Source organism: Pocillopora verrucosa, chromosome 5 (genome assembly GCF_036669915.1).
Source record: "Pocillopora verrucosa isolate sample1 chromosome 5, ASM3666991v2, whole genome shotgun sequence".
NCBI lineage: Eukaryota > Metazoa > Cnidaria > Anthozoa > Scleractinia > Pocilloporidae > Pocillopora > Pocillopora verrucosa.
Window position 1 is genome coordinate 25,941,377 of NC_089316.1, and position 23,821 is coordinate 25,965,197.

At 37.8% G+C, this 23,821-nt stretch overlaps 1 protein-coding gene across 1 annotated transcript; it reads left to right on the forward strand.

Annotated features, from left to right (window-relative positions):
• Window positions 1–605: 605 nt before the first annotated feature.
• Window positions 606–23,471, forward strand: LOC131785567 (DNA mismatch repair protein Msh6). Its single transcript, XM_059102478.2, has 41 exons — window positions 606–995; window positions 2,320–2,620; window positions 3,280–3,373; window positions 4,116–4,240; window positions 5,873–6,177; window positions 6,539–6,593; window positions 7,009–7,047; window positions 7,463–7,522; window positions 8,222–8,296; window positions 8,748–8,824; window positions 9,795–9,853; window positions 10,143–10,205; window positions 10,494–10,570; window positions 11,148–11,222; window positions 11,383–11,454; window positions 11,679–11,769; window positions 12,253–12,347; window positions 12,561–12,597; window positions 13,106–13,172; window positions 13,284–13,338; window positions 13,649–13,720; window positions 14,320–14,428; window positions 14,919–14,982; window positions 15,473–15,571; window positions 15,655–15,732; window positions 16,248–16,343; window positions 16,652–16,695; window positions 17,094–17,155; window positions 17,526–17,580; window positions 17,664–17,764; window positions 18,043–18,061; window positions 18,531–18,735; window positions 18,994–19,065; window positions 19,145–19,217; window positions 19,894–19,992; window positions 20,173–20,298; window positions 20,879–20,966; window positions 21,838–22,082; window positions 22,714–22,848; window positions 23,134–23,201; window positions 23,293–23,471. Exons 1-41 carry the CDS (start codon window positions 628–630, stop codon window positions 23,354–23,356), a joined length of 4,164 nt encoding a protein of 1,387 aa, XP_058958461.2. The 5' UTR covers window positions 606–627; the 3' UTR covers window positions 23,357–23,471.
• Window positions 23,472–23,821: the final 350 nt, after the last annotated feature.

Below are 23,821 nucleotides of genomic sequence, written 5' to 3' on the forward strand. Positions count from 1 at the left end.
TTTAAACATCCTTTTCACCCCTAGTGCAAATTGAGGCCATACCCAAGAAATGCTTGGTTTCCAATCGCCATTCCTCTCTTGAAAGTGGGTGGTTGGGTCAGTCAGCCAATTCCCCCCCCCCCTCCCCCTTCAAAGAACAAAAGCTAAAACAAAAACCCAAAGTGAAGAAATAGATTAATGATAGACAGAAAAGAAAGGAAAATAGACTAATTCTTTTTTTTTTTCCAAAAAAGCGTATGACCCTAAGATCATACTGACTCACTTGAAATTGCGGATCATTAACTTAGGGTATCACAAAAGGAAAATTAGCGTTTTCATTTAAACTGAGATAGCGTGAAATTACGCGCAAGCTGATAGTTGTTGACTGGCAGAACAATTTGATCTGTGCGCGACAATCAGATGTACCAAACTCGTCCTTAATCAGACTTCATCGACTGGTTTTCCCCATTTCTTCACCCCCCCCTGCCTCGCCCACTCTACTCTCCAATTCCCTTGGTTCGTCTCTTTCTTCTCAATCTTTTATGGCCGATTGAGAATCTGGGAACAAGTAAAATATTATGCATGCGAGTGCATGCGCACTGATTCTGTAGAGAAGCGCGGGAAAATTCTTCACGTGAGAGTGTAAACATGGCGACTCTGTTTTCGTATTTCACTCCAAAATCGAAGAAGCCTTCGTCTCCTGTTTGCGGTGATACAGCAGATAAAAAGAAGAATCATTCGCCAAAGGAAAGCGCGCAGGGGTTTTCGCCAATCAACGATAAGAAATCGACATCACCAAACACGCCGAAAGCTTCGAGGACGCAGAAAGATTTGAGCGGGGAATCTGGCTTGGTGAAGATTGAACAATGTGGAATTGTATGGGCGAAACTCGAAGGGCACCCCTGGTGGCCAAGTTTGATCTGTGATCATCCTACGCAGAGAGTTTACGAACGAGGAGATAAGTGCCATGTTCAGTTTTTTGGAGACCCTCCGAGTCGAGCTTGGGTAAAGCGAAGGTAATTTATTTACACGCTCCCTGATCTTTCGAAAGTTCGATTTGGTTAGTTATATCATGCGATCATTGCGTAACAATTTAAGTTCAATAGCGCTTTTGTTAAGGAAAGTTTGAATCGGATATTAATTTCGAAGTATTTACGTCAACTGTTCAGATTGTTTTTCTTGTTACCTGTCTGAAAGATTGTAAGCTTAGCGATCATCTACATTGTCTCCTGTGTCTTGTAACTTCAGCTAAACAATGGCCTTTGTTTACCCAAAACTTCTGCACATTGTTAGGCTTTGAAAAGAAGAACGCGGGTTTCCAAAGCTAAGTGTGATCCCAAAATAAGTTTTCTTTCATTTTTCAAATGTTGATGGAATGATTGTAAAGAATTACGTTTCTATTCAAACCAAATCATAAGAAATTTAAAATGCTCTGATTTAAGGTTCTAAAGGGTGGAAAAAATTAAATTTTGTGTCATCTGGGAGGTGCTGGATGAGTTTCGATTTAACATTGAATTCTTGATCAAGGATTAAAAAACAGACAATACCAATCATTCTAAGCAATGTGAGGCAGACTGTGGCTTTTTCCTACATCTAGGCAGTCTGGAAAGCCATGAAACTCTCAAAAAAAAATTTATCTTGCAACTTGGCACTCTTAATCCCCAGGGTATCCATGGATACTTTTCTTTCCACTAATTTATCCTTGTGTTTGTTATGTTTCAATATACCCACCAACAGTGCAGCTCCATCTTTCTGTGTATAAACCACACACAACCCACAATTCCTCTGCATGCTCTGACAAAGGGTTAATCCTTGAAATTTGAGCTTTAGAAACTGTACGTGGGCCAATTTATAGCATCAACTTAGTTGATAAAACCAAGTCATCAGACAATCTCAGAAATAACATACAAACTGGATACTGGGATTCAAAGTACTGGTATACAATACTAATGCATTTTTTTTTTTTTATAAGAATGTCTAAGTTTGGAGCTGAGGTTGAACACTTTTTCTAATTTGACCCTGAAAACATTTTTAATATGTATTGAAAGTTGTGTTTTATCCTATTTCAATAAATCAATCTCAAAAATGTCCCTAAGTGTTTGAGTTAATTTTCCTGTTAAACCACAGTTTTATATTTCTGTTGCATTTATTAATACTTCTTACAAAAAAAAGGGCAAAATGAGGCTGTTTGTAACTGACTCGCTGCCTGGGATCTTCTTAAAAATCTTGGTTAATCTCTGTTAATCTTTTTTTTTTAATTAAAAAAACCAGTGTGTGTTGATAAATTATGGAGCTACTGATTGTTAGATGATCTTTTTTAAACTCTTTCATTTCTGCCAGGCAAATGAAACAATTTTCAAAAGATCAAAACAATCGTGTGATAGATCCCAACATAAAGAATGCAGTGCAGCAAGCTGAGGATGCCTTGTCTCTCACACTGGAACAGCGAAAGGAACTTGTCAACTGTTTACCTTCTGATGAGGAAGAGAATGGAGAAGACCCTTGTGATGAAACAATGTTAACAGATGATGAGAGCCCCAAGAAAGAATCAAGCGGACAGAAGAGGAAAAACAGTGGAGGAAGTTCCAGAAATGATGCTAGTGACGAGAAAGATGATGATGATGAGGTTACAGGAAGGAAGGTAAAAGAATGGTACCTAAATTTTTGTTACAGAGTTCTGAGGTCATTTCTCATGGGATCAACTATTTCAATTGGAAACAGCTGTGGTTTTTACACTTTGATCCTCAAGAGTGACAAGAATTTAATTTCTCCTTACAATAACACCCCTGAATCACACATTAAGGTCATGAGAATAAAGAAAATGATCACCAAGTAAAAAGCTCTTGATTGTTCAACAAATTCTCCTTGTCAGTACCTTGGTAAATGTAAATAGTATGGAGAATGTGTTTACTGATGTTAGGGTGTAGAGGTTTAACCAATTTCTCTAGAGATTTTTGTTGTGGTTTAAATTGAAAACAGGTTGGAATCACACAAGTTTAAAATTTGCCTTAACCTTTTAACTCCCAGATCAAATTTGTAATTCTCCTTAGTGTCATGTCACAATTCTTATAATATTAGTTCAGAGAATTTGGTATTGAATGATCTAATAATCCCCAAATTGATATTTTTTTTTATTCTCATTACTTGTCTGCATGATATTGTATTGATATTGTAAGGAGAAATTCTGTGTTGGTCACTTATGGGAGTTAAAAGGTTAAAAAGTATCAAAGTTCAAAAGAAAATAATGAGTGATGGTAATTGTTTCTCTGCATATTTCTGCTCCTTGACATTTGCACACAGTACAACAGCAAACGGCCCCGAAGGAAAGCTGCCACAAAGAATAAAAAAGTAAAGAAAAGACGCATTATAGAGTCGGGTTCAGAAGACTCAGCAGGTATGTGGTGATATGTGTTACATGAGGTAGTAGTCTAGGGGACAAGGGGAGTGTGAAATATTTGAAAGGATCCCATAGGTGATTAACCTGAAACTTCTCCCTATAATATCCATACATTATTTAGCAAACAGGTAATGAGAATATTCAAACTTATCAGATAGAAACTGCTATCTTGATCTAGCACCAAGTTCTCATAACTAATTTACAAGAAAATATGTAGCAGTTGGAGGGGAGAATTAACAATCAGATCTTGAGAGTTAAAAGGTTACATAGTATCCTTGCTGTGAGGAAGGGTTCTGAGTAAAGACTATTCACTCTGACTGATAAAGGGCTAACACTCAAAATGCTAGCTTTTGAAAACCCAAGCACTTCTTGCAAAGGGTAGAGAACGTAGCTCCTGGTGTTGTGATGTGTCCTCGTTTCCAAAAATTCCTAAATTGGGGGCCTCTGCTGAATTTCCCTTCAAAAATCGTAAACTGTTTAATGCAGTCCGACCAAAGTCCCCTGCAAAGTGTTGTAAAGTAGATTTGAGCATATTTATGTGGAGGATGGACCATATAAATGTATCATTATCATTAATAATGTCTAAGAATTGAACCCAGGCAGTTGTGGCAGAAGGTCAGTGTTGCTCTCCTTTGAATGTTTGAGATCGGTTGTGGCATAGGGAAAATTTTAACTTAATACCAACTATAAATGAACCTTGGTATGATTTACATGTATCACTTTCTGAACATTGTCACAGATGATTACAAGCCTGACGAAGATGGTGATGATGATGATGACGAGAGCTGTAGTAGTGGAGTTGATGAAAATGAGTTGGAGGAGGACAGTCATTCTGAGGAGGACATTGACGATATTGCAGAAACGGTATTGAATGTTTGATTTTGACATCTTCCAGTAAAAGATTAATCTGACAAATAACAGTAATTAGCCAGCATTGTGAAGGCAAATGCTTGTTTGATTTTAAGATGAAATAGCTTTAGATTACTTTTTGTTCAGTATAAATAACCCTTTCACTCCTAAGATCTCATTAAAATTCTCCTTACTGTCTCTCATACAATTCTTATGATGTTAGTTCAAAGAATTTGGTAACGGATTAACCAATAACCTCCTAATCAAAATTTTTCCTTATTCTCATCACTTGTCCACTTGAAATTGTACTGATATTGTAAGGAGAAGTTCTATTTTGGTCACTCATGGGAGTCAAAGGGTTAAAAATAAAATATTTAATTAGAGACTTGGAAAATATAATTGAAATAGTCTTTCACTGCTAAAAATGTAAGAACTGCAGTCAATTTTGCATACTCATTTTTCTGATCCCATTTTATCACAAGTATTAAATATACTTCAGGGCATGAAATTAATTTTTTTTTCTGATAGCCACTTGGCTCCTAAATTTTTCAAAGTGGTAGCCAATTCAAAAAAAGTTGGTCACCATTTTTAAAGACAAATAAAACCTTTTTTTAACGCTGTCAGCATTCTAGATAGACCCTCCAAAATTAAGTTAGGAAAAAGATCTTTAATGTGCTACAAATTGGACACTAGGATGTCCAATTTAATTCACTTTATCTCTAAGTAAGGTTATGATGAAGCATTCTAGTCGCCAATTGGAGGGCTCAGAGCAAGAACGATCCCTTGATTTTTCGGCCATTTTTGAAAGTGTTCAGAAGTAGTTGAATTTTGGCATGTGGACACTTTCAAAAATGGCCGAAAAATCAAGGGATTGTTCTTGCTCTGAGCCCTCCAATTTGGCAACTAATTTTCAGGATTTGGTCACCAAAGTGAAAAATTTAGTCGCATTGGTGCCTGTATTGGGCACAATTTCACACCTTGTACTTTACAATGCATTAAATCAGAGTGTTTTTTCCTTAAGTGATGAAAGTGACCTTGTACACAATGTTTAATGGCAGTCTGACACAGGAGTCAAACTGGTTGATGGTTGGTTATGTTTGACAAATTCATATGAAGTCTTCTTTTTATTTTTCTGGTCATGTTTTTGGCAAGAAAACATACCATCCCTCTTGCACACAAATTTTAAATGGTATAGAACTGTTTTATGGGTGATAGGGTATGTTTTGTTTGTCATTTGGAACATTAAAACCTGGCTGGAGTTCATGGAATATGGAAGCCATAGAAAAAAAATGCCTCTATTCAGTGGGTCTTGTGCAAATGAAGCTTTGTGTCCATTGTTTTCTACATCTCAATTATTCCACATTTGAATTGAATTTTTTCTTGGAAAAGTTCTGCAAACTCCCCAAAACTTGTTTCTCAATTTGAGAAAATTGATGTTGAATTATGAGAATTGAAACTTGAAACTTATGTGTTGAGTCTCGATTCTCAATTATTAATACTTTCAAGAATCCAGGATTGACTTAAAGCTGAGGCTGTCAGCTTACCAGTACACTTGAGGGGTACTGTGGGTCAACTTGTAAACACTCTATTTTACAAATTTCTCGTGTTGACACATTTCCTTTATCTCATTACACATATGACCAACAGCCATCTCGTAAACGTAAGAGAGGCAGTACTTCTACTCCACATCAGAAGAAAACAAAGAACAGTACACCATCAACTCCCTGTACCCCTGCTGTCAGCAAGCAAGCTCTACTGAGTACTCCATCACCTTCAGTCCTGGCAGGATCTTTAGCAAAAAAGATGTCAAGTTCTGCTAGTAAAGCAGCAGTTTCACTTGCAAGATTTCAGATGAATTCATCCCCAGTTCCAAAGGCAAGTGCAGCTGATGGTGAGGGAGTGGGAACTTATACACATGAGAGACTGGAATGGTTAAAGGAAGACAAGAGAAAGTAAGTTTATTAACCCTTTAAATCTGAGTATTGACCAAGATACAATTTCTCCTTACAATATCAATACAATATCAAACAAACATGCGATGAGATTAAAGAGAAATATCAACTAGGGGATTATCAGTTGATCTAATACCAAATTCTCTGAACTAACTTCATAAGAATTGTATGGCAGATAGTAAAGAGAATTACTAATGAGATCTTGAAAGGGAAACACTGGTTTTAAAAATGAAGAATGAAAAATTTTGGAGGGATTGCGAAACGTTTTTCCACACAAAGACATTCACAATAACAGCATTGTTTTACCGGTAATAATTCCAAGATTTTTAAGTAATGTTTTACACATGTATGTGCTTCACAGAGATAAACAGGGAAGGCCAATGATACATCCAGAATATGACCCAAGAACACTGCTGGTAAGTATAAAGGGTGTGATAAATAATTATTAATTCATCAATTATTAATTTGTAGAGCCCATATCAATAACTAAAAAAAGAAAGACATGAACGCAAATTTGTTTTCATCATTGGAAAAAAAAAATTTTTTTTTAAGAGGTTATGAAGGGTCTTGAAAGTATGAAAAATTATGTAAATTTGCAAACTAGTAATATTCCAGCTCTGGAAAAGTAGAAAAATAAAGTAATAAATTTATATTCTTGAAAATCTAGATTTTCTCTTGGTTGTAACAAGTGCGTTACTGCTTATCAGGTGAAATCTTAATGATTTAGCTGAATTTCACAACATACGTACTCTTTTTTAGAACATTTTAATCAGTGAATTTTCATCCTTCAGCCAGCACTTGATTATTGTTCCATTTTCCGAAAATCCACAGGTTCCCTCATCCTTTCTCAACTCCAAAGATGCTACACCAGTAAGTAATTTTGTTCTGATTCTATGAACCTAAGGCTTTGACAGCTTCCCTTATTATATGTATTTTAAGACACAGCTATACTTCATACTACAATCAACTAAAAAAGGATTCATACATGACCGCTAAAGATTCAATATTCTAGAATATCATAACAGTTCTGTCCCTTGTACAAATACTCTCTCCCGACCCTCCCCCTCTATGTCTCACTTTTTCCTTTTGTGACTGTAAAACTTTTAATGGGGGGAGGGGAGGGTTTTTGTGAACTGCACTTCAATTTAAACCTCATTTTGCAATACTTCCTTTAAAAGTGCCCACACAGATTCTGTGTCAGCTAATTTTGTTAGTGATTGTAGGCTAGCACCAATTTCAACCTTTGGCACACTAAATCGCTTTAACTTTTTCATTTCCTTCTAAGGCTATGAAGCAATGGTGGCAGCTGAAGAGTGACAACTTTGACACCATCCTGTTCTTTAAGGTAAATTAAAACTGTACATCAAATAATGTATTCAAGTCATGGATTAACGACCAATTTTCTGCAATGGCAGGGTTCTAAAAATTCAGGGCAGTGTGTGATATTGCCAACCACTGTGCTGTGGTAGAAGACATTTAAAGACCTGGGTCCAAGCATTTATTGAGTAACTCTGTTGTGTTCTTGGACAAGACCTTTCACTTCCACAGTGCCTATCTCCATCCTGAAGTATAACTTAGTACAAGCAACAGCACTTACTGGTCGCTTAAAATAAATTGTTTGATTTGTCATGTTTACATACACTTTATTGTGCCGCTGACAATATACCAAGGGTGCAGTTTCCCATGCCACGTGCATAGTTTGAGTGTTTCTAACATGATTTTTGCCGTTTTTTTTACCAAGTTAGTTTTGGCAAAGGATTTTAGGTTGTGTAAGAAGCAATAACTTCGAATCATCGCCAGATAGACCCTCATTTGTCATTCATTGTGATTATCCTGTACAAGAATACAAGGAATCTGGATGCATAGAAGTTGTTGTTGTATTTATTTTGCCAAGTGTAGCTGGCCCCTACAAATTAACTTTAGATAAATTTTGCTCCTCCTTACAAATCAACGTTCAGATTACTTCTGAAGTGCAAATGAATTAAAGATCCTGAGTCACTTAAAATTTTGAATATTTTTCATGACGGTGTTCTTTTCCTTCCAGGTTGGCAAATTCTATGAATTGTACAACATGGATGCCACAGTCGGTGTGAAAGAACTTGGATTAATCTATATGAAGGTATTTACAAATCACAAATAACAGACTTGGACAGGACAGCTCTCTTCATAGAGGGATTGCAGGTTACAAGTTGACTCTTGTAAAGGAAACACTTTACCTCCCATGAGTGACCAAGACAAAATTTCTCCTCACAATGTCAATACAATGTCAAGCATGCAAGTGATGAGAATAAGGAAAAATATCAATTATGTGATTATCAGTTGATCTTACACCAAATTCTCTGAACTAACTATATAAGATCTGTATAGCAGACAGTAAGGAGAATTACTTATCAGATCTTATGAGTGAAAGGGTTAACTCGATTTTCTCAAAGCTGAAATTGTATGAATTATATGGCATTTAGCATGGATAGTTGGTTTCTAGATCTTGGAAGTGAAAGATTCAAAGCTGCATCAGTTGTTCACAACAAGTTGTTGGATAAATTTGTTTGAGTTTTTGGTTTCTCTTACAGGGTAATTTTGCACATGCTGGTTTTCCTGAAATTGCCTTCGGACGATACTCTGACACACTGATTCAGAAAGGCTATAAGTGAGTTACTCAAAATTTTACAGAATCTGTCCTTGGCACAAACATTAAACAATGTAATCAGAGGTGTCTATGATTCCTGTAGATGGGCAGCTAGTCTCCACAGGTTCCAAGAAACTAAAAGAATATCAATTATTTGATAAGCTTAAATATGATTGGCTCTTTCTTATCATCTATTGGAGGGCAGATGTGTAACTGTTGTCACTATCAAAAATCTTTTGCTTACTTATCATGTAAAACAACAAATTGATCCCACATTGCTGTGGGTCTGTACAGTAGTAGATCACAGAAGGCATCAAAATGTTGTAAGCACATCAGCGACACACTCAGCTGTGTCCTATGGGCCACATTTTTTGTTCTTACCATATTTTGTGTAGGGGCCAGCTATGCTTGGCAAAACCAATACGACACAACAACTTCTATGTATCCAGATTCCTTGTATTCTTGTACAGGATAATCACAACAAATGACAAATGAGGATCTATCTGGCAATGATTTGAAGTTATTGCTTCTTACACAGCTTTAAATCCTTTGCTAAAACTAACTTAGCAAAAATAGCAAAAAAAAACTGTAGGCAACACTCAAGCAATACACATGGTGTGGGAAACTACGCCCAAGATATATTGTCAGCGGCACTATAAACTGTATGTAAATGCAATGAATCATATATTTTGACGTCATCTGTGATATAATACTGAACAGACACATACAACATAATATCTATTTGTTCAACTGATATTAACCTTTTAAAGCCTAAGAGTGACCAGCATCTAATTTCTCCCTACAATATCTTTCCTGAATTATACATTAAGGTCATGAGAATAAAGAAAATGGTCATCAGGGAAGAAACCTTTTGATTAGCAAACAAATTCTCCCTGTCAGCACCTTAAGAAATGTATAAAGAACAGTGTGGAGAATATGCATACTGATGTTAGGGTGTAAATGGTTAATGTGCATTTTTTTTTTATTGTAGAGTGGCACGAGTAGAGCAAACAGAAACTCCAGAGATGATGAAGGAAAGGTGCAAGAGAAGTATGTCTGTTTCTTGATTTTTTACTCAACTCTTTAACTCCCGAGATCTGATTGTTAATTCTCCCCACTAGCTATTACACATTCCCTTTCAAATTAGTTACAAGAATTTGGTGTTAGATCAAGACGTCAACCTCTAAGTGATAAGTTTGAGTTTTCTCATTACCTGTTTGCTGTGTAATGTATGGATATTATAGGGAGAAGTTATGTGTTAATCACCTTTGGGCTTTTCTCTCATTCTCATCCATTCAGTGTACTATCTTAAAATCCAACTTTTGAATTTTATTTACAGCTCACTCAAATTTAAAGAGTGATCAAGTGGTGAAAAGGGAAATATGTGCTGTAATCACAAAAGGTATTTACTGGCAAATTAAAGATTTCCTCAAGATCTGATTGTTCACTCTTCCTTCCAACTGCTACTCACTTCCTTGTAAAGTACTTATGAGAATTTGACACAGATCAACATCACAACTTTTACCTGTACCTGATCTGTTTGAGAATTCCCATTACTTGTTTGCCGGATTATTTACAGATATTATAAGGAGAAGTTTTATTTTGAGATCACTTGTGGAAGTTAAGAGTTAATCGGTTCCTGCTCTTGACATATTTAAGAATAACTGACATGTCATGTTCACCTCTGCAGGAACAAAGACATACAGTTTTGTGGATGGGGATTGTACAGAAAGTAGTGCTGCCTATCTTTTAGCTATTTCTGAAAAGGTAAAGATAAAACTTTAAAAAGAGTGTTAATGCTGGATCTCCTTTGATAAAAAAATTGATCAAAAGTCATATGACCCCATCTTGCAATCCTATAGAAAACCACAGTGAAAGCTGACATTTGTGGTGCTGAACAGTTTGATGTGAGCCAGTCTAGCCTTTAGATCACACAGTTCTTTTTCGTTTTCCAAGAACATGGATCAAAATTGTGGACTGTAACTTGAAATACAACAAATGATAATATGAGTCACACTTCTGAACAAATTGTGTGTTTCTTATTTTGTCTAGAAGCCAAAAAGGAAAAGTTTTTATTGTAGAAAATTTGTAGAAATTGTCTAGTGTACGCTATACATATACATCCTATTTAAATTGAAACAAAGTGTTCAAATTCTCCAGCACATACAGTGTAGTAGTCATAATAATTATTATGATAAAATGCCTATTGACTAAGTTTGGTCAGACCAAACATGAATGTATTTGGCTCTTGTTCATGACACATGGACCTCACAGTGGTCAGTCTAAATATCTGGCCCTCTTACTTAGTCAATAAGTACATTATATATATTTTTAAATATTTTAGGGTTCTGATGATGTTTCTGGTGGGGAAAGTGTCTATGGTGTTTGCTTTGTGGACACATCCATTGGAAAGTTTCATGTAAGTAAACATGTCCTTCACCAGCTAATAAACCACGCTGTAATTGTCCAGAAGCTATGTGTAAGATTTATCTGTTATAGATACATGAAACTAGTATCCTCTGTGTGAGTTTTTTCCAGATGGCTTTGACTAATACATTCCCACTTTTTTTGTCTTTTAGATTGGACAGTTCAAAGATGATCGTCAGTCTTCTCGATTGCGGACTCTGGTGGCCCATTTTACTCCTGTCCAGGTGTGTAATTTGCTTAATTGTAAGCACAGCTAGGAGTTCTATCGCCATTGCAACCTGCAAGTTAGTGATAAGTGCAATTCACTGACTTATTTTGCACATAGAAGGTAAAACATATGACTGCTTTTCCTTCTCCTACGCTTCTGCTAAAAAAGATTGGTTAGGTAGTCATCATTTGGTACTTCAAAATCATGAGAATTTCAGTGAGGAATTTCTTTTGCTCAAAGGTTCTGTGTCCCCGTGGAGGTTTAACATTGAAAACCCAACAAGTTCTCAACCATGAATTGATGTCTGCTATGAAGGAATACTTAACACAAGGTAGGAAAAACTTTTGAAGAACTATTGAAAAAACCATTAGATAAAATGGAAAATATGAGGAAAGGAGTAGTGGAAGGAAGGCTGTGGGGTACTGTAGCTGTCCCCACGTGATGGGATGATACTGACGAGTGTGGAGAAAACTGGCGACGATGAATTAACTCCCTTACCTGTTATTTCATCGACACCCCACTCTGGCTTCTCTTAAAAAACCTTCCCCACCCCCCCCCCCCCAATTTTCTATTTTCTTTTTCTGCTACCAAATTGTCTCAGTGTTTCTTCAGACAAGATCGGGGAAGGGGGGGGTGTGTGTGTGTGTGTGCTGTTTAAAGAATTTTTGTTGGGGATGAGAGGGACGCTCCATCGTAGGTTCTCCATCTTTTCCCATGATTCAAATGTAGTTTTGTGATGGCAAGTCTTCTTGAAATGCAAACCAAACCAAATATTTTGAATGACAGCATGATAATGATGCTCATGATTTGATAGGATCACAGTTTTGGGAAGCAGGCAAAACACTGAAGGTTCTTGCAGAGGAACAATATTTCAATAATGACGAGAATAACACTGAAAATCCAGTGAAGGTTGGTTAATGATATAGAAATTAATTTATTGTGCTCAAAGCTATGTGACATTCCTTCAGCGTTGTAATGTCATTTACTTGCAAAATTGATCTTGAATTCTATTTGAGATTCTCAGGAAAAGATCTCTAAACAAGTGTACTTTATATCCAGTTTAAGAGTGTTCTGGCTCTCATAAAGTTTAGTACGGTAATGTGACATCTCTTTGGGTTTCAGAGTTGGCCAGATGTTTTAAAGAAGTTGACTGATGGAGGTAAGACTGATCACTGAAAAAAAGTTCCTTTCACACACGCGAAGTATTGAGGCGTTCTCTGACGTACGGTTCGTTCATAGCAAAAAAGGGGGTGTAGATTCCCGCGTTTTTTCAAGCAGAAGCAACAGGCAATTGTTTGGAGTTATAGTCTCGATAACAGAGGTCCTGAAATGTTCTGTTGTTAGTAATTGGAAGTAATGTTTTCGATATCATCCTCTGATATTAATCAGAGCAAGATCACTCAATGTCTTCTATAACAGACATTCACTCTGACGAAGGGCTAACGCTTTAACCGTCAGCTTTGAAACTCTTTACGGTGGCCGATTTACGTTATCAACTTTGTTGATAATAGCCAATTACCCTGGTGTACTCTCCCACCGACGCAGCACCAAAATTTCTTCAGAAACTTAGCCCCTCTATTCATTAGACTTTGGAAGACTTATTTTACGTTGATAGTCACACGACATGATACGTGCTGATGTAAGAATTTTTGTTTTGTTTGCCGCAGATCCTCTGGGTTTAATGCCCGGTGAAGGCAGTGAATTGGCTTTGAGTGCTCTTGGTGCTGTGATTTGGTGAGCTGAATGATACACAAAAAGAATTAACACTCTTGGTGTTCTTTTCAGATATCAATTTTCCTTCTGGAATATTAATCTTTATTTTATTTTGCTGTTGCAATCATAAAGGTACCTGAAGAAATGCCTGATAGATGGAGAAGTCTTATCAATGGGGAATTTTGAGGTACTGTATTCATGTCAAAGCGCATTTTGCTCCAAAACCGAAGTAATCACAACGGCATTGGAAGAAAGTAAAATACCCTGAAGACCAAAAAGGGCGGGAAAACGCGGGCGACCAAGTCGTGATTGGTGTTAGGTTTGCATCGGATTGGTCGAGAGAGTGGCGCGAGTTTTCTGGACCAATCACAGAGCAAAGTAAAGCAAAACCAATGGAATCTAGAATTCAATGCTCAGTTGAAAATTGCTCTGACATGGATGTCCAGTTGTGTTTTACTGCAAACTGAAAGCATTTCACTTGTACTTGGCTCACTTAGGAATACCTGCCGCTGGACAATTCTCCTGCCTGTGGACAGAACTCAAGTTTTGTGAAAGGGAGGCAACACATGGTATGCATAACTTCTAGAATGAAAAAGCTGTCGCAATCGTGTACCTGTGCATAAGGTACCAGTTTCTCTCGGAACTAGCGTGTTTACGCCGTTCCGAACAAGGTCAAACCTCGTCTTTAGAAGCTAATTTGCCTCTGCTTTTTGGGACTTAATGTACGTCCTCTCTGACGTATTACGCTTATGTTGCAAGTCCTAAGTTTATGGAAGGTTCAACGGAGGACATTGTAATCCAGAGTCGTTGTATGAAATTTAAGTTACGACACTGAACAGTTCAATTTAGCCGAGTGTCATAGTCTCATGGAACAATTCTACACGTTAGTTACGTAGAATTTAGAGCGATTTTTGATTGAGTGGCATAAGAAACACCACCAACGAAATCACATCAGCCAATCAGATCAAAGGGAAATGTTTCAATGAGCCAATGAGAGTTGGTTGAAGTTTTAAATCTGATTGGTTTACAATTTACGCGGATTTTCTGGAGCATTCACAGAACAAACTAAATTAAAACCATGGCAACCCCAGCGCTTGTGTGTTAGCAAGGTTCCTTTGTGAGAAATTTCACAAACATGTACCGTAAAGGTTTTCTGTCTCATTCACAGATCCTGGATAACATCACTCTAACAAACCTAGACGTTATTCCATCTGGGCCTGATGCTTCACTCGAGGGAACCTTGCTGGAAAGACTGGATCACTGTTGTACCCCTTTTGGTGAGCACAGAAAAACATTGATCTTGAATTTTAATACGCTTCTGATTTTCCAGAGGATTAAAAAAAACATATATGTTTTCACTTTTTACAAAAAATTACACTGGAACTTTCTTTATTGTCATAACAGCACTCCGAAAATTTGTCTTAATACCCTCTTTTCCTCTGCAATATCTGTGAGTATAGCTCTGTTCTTCTCGAGTAGCTGTTGGTAACTTAACCCATTAATTCCCATGAGTGACTGAATACTAAATACCAAATTCCCCGAACCAACATCATAAGATTTGTATGGCAGACAGTAAGGAGAATTACTAATGAGATCTTGTAAGAAAAAGGGTTCACTAAACTTAGCTATCATCTACTAGCTTCCCGGCGCTATACTTTTACCAAATTTCAGAGAGTGATAAGAGGCCCATATCTGAGTGAATACGATATTTTAATTCAGAACTTAGCTTTGGAGATTTTCTCAGACATATTTTTGTTTTCTACACAGGTAAACGTTTATTCAAGCAATGGCTTTGCGCACCTCTCTGCAACCTGGCTTCCATCAATGACAGGTCTGGTGTTTCCTCTTCCAGGCTCTCTCGGTCAGTGGAGAAAAGCTGAATAGCAGGCGGGCAAAAAAGTATCTTTTCCGTTTGCTCTGACAACCACTAAGTGTTGCACGCCGGCGATCCGCTTGTCTCCACCGACCGAGAGAGCCTGGAACATACTCGTCTGTTGCAGCCTGTTCAGTCGGTTATATTCTCTTTCAGCGAAAAGTGGCGGTGTGGGGTTATGGGGAGACAAGTCAGAGAGTCAGATAAAGAATTTTATAAAATCTGCGAACGGGATTTTTGAGCACGCTGTTCGATGAATTTGTTTGAAAATTCTTAAAGGCATTTGATGAATCTCTTAGAAAAATATTTCTCTTAGAGTTAGGTAACATGAAGAAAATAAATCGCGTCTCATGCTGTTTAGTACGAAAGATTTGTAACAGTAGCAACAGGTTATTGGTAAGAACAAGAATCCCAAAGATTCTAATACAATTTGTTTTCCATTTCACAGACTCAATTCTGTTGAAGATTTGATGGCTAACCCAAGTTTAATGGCGGAAACAAAAGATGTATTGAAGGCCCTGCCAGATCTGGAAAGACTCTTAAAAAAGTATGAAACTTAATGACATGTCTTTCAAACAATGTATAGAACTGTTTTGTGAACAAAGATATATTCTTTCCTTCCCTGTGTAGAATACACGCGTTGAGTTTGCCTCGAGACAAGAATCACCCAGCCAATAGAGCAATTCTCTATAATGAAGACACTTACAGGTGCTGGTTAAAGATTTATTTATGTATTTATTTAAGCCCTTTTCGATTGAGTGTCAAACAAACAAAACCAAAGTAATCACAACGGCCAATCAGGATGAAAGAAAATTCCGTTAAGAGCCAATCAGAACTCAAAGTAAAAAAACTGCCTAAAGCGCGGGAAAACGCGGGTGACCAAGTCGTGATTAATTTTAGTTTTGCATCTGATTGGTTGAAGAGAGTGGCGCAAGTTTTCTGAACCATCATGGAGCGAGGTTAAGCAATAACAACGCAAACACAAAGCAATCAAGGATTATTGTCAACGCTAAATTGAAAATTGGCAAGTGTGATTATTTTTCTTTCCTCTGTATGCCAGTTCGCCTTCCAAACCACGCTTTTTGACTTAAAATACGACTGTTTTTAAACATGTTGTTGAGACTAGAAAGCTTACTTAACTTAAATGTAAAAGAACTGAATTAGCCCGCCAATTATGTAATAAGTCTATTGCTTAATCCTTTTAATATTTCTGTCTTCTGCAGTAAGCGAAAAATAAATGATTTTCTCACGATCTTGGAGGGTTTTGATAAGGCGACAGAGATTACAGCCATGTTCAAAGACCATGCTAGTTCTTTCAGGTAAATCGTTTCTACTTGTGTATATATTCATTCATTCATTCATTATTTATTTATTTATTTATTTATTTATTTATTTATTGATTTCCACACTTGCACTTTTACGAAGCACGTTCAAAGAGTTCCATATTAAATGAATTTTGGTTTGCAGGTGATATGAGCTGTTCTTTCTTTAAGGTGTTTTTGTGAAAATCTGCTGCAGGAATGATATATTGTCATGTAACCTAATGCATTTAGATTACCTTTGTACAACTAAAGAACTTTCTTGCCCTCTTTACTCGCAGGCTCAAAACTCTTTGTTTATTTTGCAGTTCCAAACTTCTCACTCAAGTTGTCACAGAACAGGACGTTACCGGTTTGTGAAGTTATTGTTTCAAAATTAAAGACAATTTTCAATTGGGTGTCGATAGTAACCCCGGGATTGCTCCGGTTTTGCTTCACTTCGCTTTATAATTTGCCTAGAAAACTCGCGCCATTTTCTCAACCAATCAGATTCAAAACTAAAACCAATCGCTTCTTGGTCATCCGCGTTTTCCCGCGTTCTAAGTAGATTACTTGTTCTTACCTTTAGTTCTTATTGGCTTCTTTTGATATTTTCCTTTGTTGTGATTGGCAGTCGTGATTACTTTGTGCTCAATTTTACGACACCCAATTGAATTACCCTCTAAGATGTTTATGCTTGTATTGTACACACAAATTGTGCAAAGCGCTAACGAAGTAACTCTTTCTCATTCTTTTTAATTCACTCTGTAGCTGGACAGTCGAAAGTTAGTGGGCAGTTTCCGAAGTTGCACGATCTCTTACACGCCTTCAAGGTGATTTAAATTCCAAAAGTTTCTTTTATTGTAGAGTTTCGTTTTTCCTTGTTTGACTACATCTTCACGTAAGGACTATTGAGGCTAATCCAGGATTTCACAATTTTACCTTCACCATGCGCTGTGATTGGCCCAGAAAAACTCGCGCCAACCAGATCTAAAATTGAAATCAATTGCAAGTTTTTAACGCGTTTTCCGCGCTTTAAACAGTGTGCTTGTCTTATTTTGAGTTTTCATTGGGTCCTCATGAAATTTCTCTTTATTTTGACTGGTCATTATCTCTTCTTTGGTTTTATGTTCCACTGAAAAGCTTTCTCACTGTAATTTTAGGATTCTTTGATTCATAACAATATTTTTCTCTTTTCTTCAGCACTCGTTTGATCACAACAAGGCTAGGAATGAAGGCGTTATATTGCCTAAGGCAGGTGAGGATAACGTGTTCTTTGTTCAGGAGATATAAAATCGTGAAGCAAATTGTTCTAATGTTGTTCACCAATTTTAACGGCAGGGGTTGATCCAGATTATGATCAAGCCATAGCAGATATTCAGTCCATGCGCACCTGGTTTGACCAATACCTTAAGAAACAATGCGCTACACTGGGCTGCAAGGTAAGTAGCAACACCCTGTATGCATCACGTCAGAGAAGAGTCTGGGTCGAGAGATACACTCGGTCCAATCTCCTAGAGATGAGAGCTCTTCGGATCCTTGGAAGAATTGCAGACCAAAATTAGTCTATAAGCGAGATACAACTTAATTTTTTTTTAACAATGACAATATTTCAGGAGGTACACGTAGGTTTAGAAATTAAATATGAACGTTATGAGGATAATTTTACCAGGTTTTTTCCTTTTTATGATTTTTATTTCTTTTCTTTTCTTTTCTTTAGGCTACGTATTGGGGCTCAGGTATGACTGAATGTATTGTATGAGTTGCAAATGAAATAGGTTTGCTCATGGAGGTGTATGTTGTACCTCCCGTCTTAAAAGCATCTCTTAGTATGAGCCTCTTCAAACCGTCATTTCTTCTAGTGTATGAGCAACACTGACTTAAAAACTGTCTCCGCCAGACATTATCCTGTCTTTTTTAACGTTCAGTCATAAGGGGTTTTCCTACTTTAGGGGGGATCGAATGCTGGTTGATCACAGGCTAGCCCCAGCTTTTCGTAAAAATTTCCCCAGTATTTGTTTGTACTCCTGGGTGGAGAAAGGTGCTGGGAGAAGATATTGTTTTGTTAAGAATGCATCACGATTATCCGGCGAGAATTTTGACCCAGAGTTCAGTGTGCTAGCCGTTTTACTATCGCGTCTACCTGAATTTTCTTAATCGCTGTAAGCCATTTTTGAAACACATATGCTCCTTTTTGCTGGATTTCAGCCAAGAACCGTTATCAGCTTGAAATTCCTGACTCCGTCCGTAAGATTCCTGACGAATACACCCTGCAGTCGCAGAAGAAAGGATTTAAACGATACTGGACAGCAGCGATTGAAGAGAAGCTGGCGGAGTTAGTGGAAGCCGAGGAAAGACGAGAGGAAGCTTTGAAAGACACTATGAGACTTGTGTTTCACAAATTTGATCAAGAGTTAGTATAATTACTCTTATTAAACTCAGCTTTGTTTTTTCTCATACATGGAATAAATGTTCATTTTATTTCGTCTAGAAGAAACGGGGGGGAATTTTTGGCGAGAAAACGTTTATACTAGAAAAATGCGCGGGAAAATGTGTGGAAGGCGTCGGATACCGATCGGAGCGCGGGAAAATAGGAATATTGGAAACCGTTTAAGTTGCACAGTTTGGTCTTTGAAGAGCGAACTTCTTTTCCCTTGATTTTCCCATTTAGGTACAAGACGTGGGATAAAACAGTACAGTGTCTGGCTGTATTGGACTCACTGATAAGCCTTGCATCCTGCAGGTACTAAAAATTGAATTTTTTGTCGGCTCTTTCTCGTGAAACATAAAAAAAATAACAAAATTCATTGTGAATTCTTCAGTTCGCAGGCTGACGGTCCGATGTGTAGACCTGATATCGTTCTTCCCGAGCAGACTTCTGATGAAGAATTTCAGGTATTACTTCTGGTAATTAAGATCATTGTAGAAACATCCAATGGAGCAACTGTTTACCCTCTGGGACTTTTGGGTAGAAGGCCGATGGTTTTATCTCGTGAAGTGAAAAAATGAAATACACGGGTTTGTTGGTGAAATTTCCCAGAATCGCATCGGTTTGAGATTGGATGAAATTAAAAAGAATAAAGTGGGTACGTTTCTAGGAAACTGTGGTGTTGCCTCAGTAGGGGAGTGTAATAATTTGTAATAATTTGGTTTTGTCAACTGAGTTGACAACGTAAATTGGCCACTGTGAAGAATTTCTAAAGCTGTCATTTCGAGTGTTCACCCTTCCTCAGAGCGAATAGTGACTTTTTCGTCCACGTCCGTCTGAAAATCTGGAGTTTTGTGGTTTTGTGGAAGACGGAAAATTCGGGTCATAATTTTAGGTGGCGTGTGAGCTAGACCCCATTATTAGCATTGTGACACGAGCGTTACTCTTCTCGCGAGAAAGTTTAAGGCCTTAAAAAAAGGCGAGTTGGTGAGGGGTCAGTGTGGGGTGAGCCATTTTCCTGCTTGAGCCCTTGTGGACCTCTCGCGCGCTGATATCGCACAACGACTTGAAACGCACGGGCTTCGGCAGTCGTATTGCAGCGCCACTGAGAGCCTGCTCTTAGATTTAACTCTCTTTCAATAGCCCTTCTTGGAAATCCGAGAAGGACGGCACCCGTGCATTTCACGCACGTTCAGTGGCGGCGATTTTATCCCAAATGACACAGTGATTGGGATGCAAGATGTAAGTATCTTTTGTGTATTTGTTTGCTTGTTTCTTTGTGTTTCCTCTTCTACTCCTTTTTTCCGTTTGGGTGGCACATTCCCATTTTCTGCTTCACAGCTTGACGAAGAAGACAAAAATATGTAGTTCTATAAGTAACCAGTATGTTGAGTAGTTTCCATTATCTTATCTTCTCCCTAGGACAATGACTGCGAGGAGACAGCGGTCAACAGTCAAAGCACCTGCGTACTGGTTACTGGGCCTAATATGGGCGGCAAATCAACGCTGATGAGACAGGCTGGACTGATCGTTATCATGGCTCAAATGGTGATTATTTGAGAGATCATTTGCATCGAGCAAAACAACTATTATGCTAGTAAACAAGACCACAAAATAACAATTTGCAAGAGAAGATAAACGTTCTTTGGTCCTTTTGAGTGCTGATGGCTCAGAAGAAAAGGTTTACAAGAAAATCACGGTTGCTGATCCTACCTCTTGTAAAAAAAAAGATCAGATCCGGCAGTTGCGCGCAACATTTGGACACAGTTTTGGTCCCGTGTGTGGAAATTTGAAAGAACTCATTTTCAAAAGGTTCAAATGCCTGGGGGTTGCCGGGGCATGGGGGGGGGGGGGAAGGGAAGGAAGGGAATGTTGAAGCTATGAATTGATCGACGCAAAAGGATTGAGAAGATTGACTCGGATTTGAAACAACGAGGTTGAAACATTTGGCACTGACAAGGAGAATTTTTTTGACAATCAAAAGCTTTTTAATTTGGTGATCAATTCCTTTATTCTCATGATCTTTATATTTGATTCAAGGAAGATATTCTAAGGAGAAGTTAGAAGCCAGTCACTCTTAGGGGGTTAACTTTGGCTCCCCTTACTAAAAACTATCCGCACCTTTTAGGGCTGTTATGTTCCAGCTGAGAAGTGCCGCCTCTCTCCTGTGGATCGAGTCTTTACTAGGCTGGGAGCGCACGACAGAATCCTGTCAGGTTGTAAAAAAACTATCATTTTAGCTCGTGCCTAGACACAGTTTCTATGCAGTTTTATGAGAACTCAAGATACGATAGACAAATGTTTTGTATTGGATTTTAGACTGGTAGTTCTGTGCTCGGGCACAGGCCATTGTACTTTCACGGGGCCTCTATTAACTCAACTGGGTGCTGCGAATTAATAGTAGATAAACCTTATGAAAAGCTATGGGAATATGGAAGGAGGAACAAGTATCCATCTGTGTATTTGCATCTTTCATTTTATGGCTAGCCCTGCCAAGATAAGGCAAAACCTGCGATCTGATCGGCTACCCGAGCCAGTCTTGCCCGCTCAACTCTGAAGCTGCCAACATCAAAGCATACTGACCAAACAATCTTAGCCAAGAACACAAACTGTTTCTTGAGTTTCATAACCCAAAGTTGTACTATGTTTTGGAAGTCGGACCAAGATAACAAAACACTACTTGTTTTCAAACAACAGAAAATAGGATAATTGTTGCTCTGTCGTTATCGATTTAACAAATCGATCCCATGTTGCCTTACGTCTGTTAAGTAATAGATCACAGATGACGTCAAGATGTGATAAGAACAAAAAAGAATCACGAGGCACAGTGTGTCACTGATGTTCTTACCACATTTTGACGTCATCTGTGATCTTTTGCTGCACAGCCACAATAAAGAGCAAAAGTAACATGTGGTTGATGGTGACGTCATCTATGCTCTGTCCTCCAATAGATCATGAGTAGGAACCAATCAAATTGCGTGTATAATTCAACATATATATTCCTGAACTGATCCTTCTTTGTCTGAAAGGTGGTGATCCTCTTTATAAAAACTGAAATTTATACTCTCTTCTCCCTTTTCTAATCAGGTGAGAGTACTTTCTTTGTCGAACTGAGCGAGACTTCAACCATTCTCCGACATGCGACGAGGCATTCCCTTGTTCTGGTGGATGAACTCGGTCGTGGCACTGCAACATATGACGGTACAGCCATTGCTTGTGCAGTGGTTGGTGAACTTTCACGTCACATCAAATGCAGGACACTGTTTTCCACACACTATCATTCACTGGTTGAGGAATTCTCCGCTGACCCGAATGTGCGATTAGGGCATATGGTGAGTTACTTAAGATAACCGAGAAAACCCTCCCCTTTTTCTCTTCACACTTAAGAGAGGTCATATACAAGGCTGCTCCTTTGCTCGCTCTATTTCCTTACCCTCTCATCCCTAGTCTTTTGCTGCTAAATCGGAAATTAGCCTCCCATACTATTGACGAAGTGTTTCAATTTTACGTGATCCGCGATTTTGAGAGTGACCAAGACAGAATTTTCCTTCAATATCAATACAACATCAAGCAGATAAGAGATGAGAATAAAGAAAAATCTTAACTAGGGGATTATTAATTGATCCAGTACCAAATTCTCAAAACTAACATCACAAGAACTATATGGCAGACAGTAAGGAGAATTACTAATGAGATCTTGGGAGTTAAAGAGTTAAAATAAAAACTGAATCAGTGGCACGGACCCATCAGTAGAGAGGAACATATCGCAAGGAGCCAATGACAACTCTAAATTAGACACGTTTTACCGAGTGGGTTTTCTCACGTATCTGATTGGTTAAGAGGGGACGTAAGTTCTTTTTTTTTTTTTACCAATCAGAGCGCGGTAACGGAAAACCAAAGCAGTACTGGATTATTTTAAGACTTTCAAATGACATTTGCCAAAATCAGGTTTTCTTATTTTAGGCGTGCATGGTTGAAAATGAAGACGAGACTGATCCAAGTAAAGAGACAATAACATTCCTGTACAAATTCGTGAAAGGCGCCTGTCCGAAGAGTTACGGATTTAATGCAGCAAGGCTTGCTGGGATACCGGATGAGGTAAATCATCTATCAGTACATCTTAGTTGCGTCCAATTTTGGCGAAATCCAGGTTCTTATAGGGATGTTTAGTTATTGTGCTGTGCTTAAACATTTAGGTTTGCCATTGAAACTGAAATGTATAAACATTCAATTTCTACCGGTTACTTTTAACTTTTCAGTCTGTGGGTAAATTTCTTTGTGTAAATTTTTAAGTGAAAGCTACCGAGCTTTCATCCCATGTGTTATTTTCCAATGTTTTTTTTTTTGTTTTTTTAAATTTCCAATTTATTTCTCTACTTCTAGGTAATATCTGTGGCTGTAAACAAAGCTCGACAGTTTGAGGAGACTACAGATCGCGTCAAAATTTTCAGGTAAAGGAAACTTCAGATCAGTAAATGAAACCTTTTTATCTGGAAAATCTGCTTTCAATTTTGACTTTTTTACCTCTTTCTTTGTTGTTAGGTCGCTGCTTAACTGCAAGACAGGGGATATAAAACAGCTACAGAAGCAAATAATGTGTAATTAGTATTGAAAGTGGGATAAATAGAATGTTACTGCTTTAATTTTTCTGAGCCAGATGAAGAAGTTCAAATTGTTCCTGTTTTAGAACACGTCAATAAAATTTTCATTGATGTTTTGAGCGCTTCTTGTCTTTTTTAAGTGTACTGTTTACCTTCATAAATTCTATGTTGGAAATTATTTTGCTTTGCTAATGGTGTTTATTATAGCAATCTTCAATTGTTTCGAAAGTAATCCGGGACTTCTTTGGTTTTGATGAACAGCGCTCTGATTGGTCACGAAAACTTGCACCGTTATTTTAACCAATCAGATGCAAAAACCAATCGAGTTTTTCCCACGTTTCAGGAAGTTTGTTTGTGTGTGTCCTTAAGATATTTCCTTTGTTATGATTGGTCTTTATGATTAGGCACGGAACCGATGTGCGCAGCAAGCATTAATTACAAAAACATGGCTTTAAAAGTTGCTGAATTTT

Coding starts and splice junctions, on each gene's coding strand:
- LOC131785567 (XM_059102478.2), top strand. CDS start 628: ATGGCGACTCTGTTTTCGTATTTCACTCCAAAATCGAAGAAGCCTTCG. Junction 20,967..21,837: donor GCACGACAGAATCCTGTCAG/GTTGTAAAAAAA, acceptor TTTTCTAATCAG/GTGAGAGTACTTTCTTTGTC. Junction 23,202..23,292: donor GATCGCGTCAAAATTTTCAG/GTAAAGGAAACT, acceptor CTTTGTTGTTAG/GTCGCTGCTTAACTGCAAGA.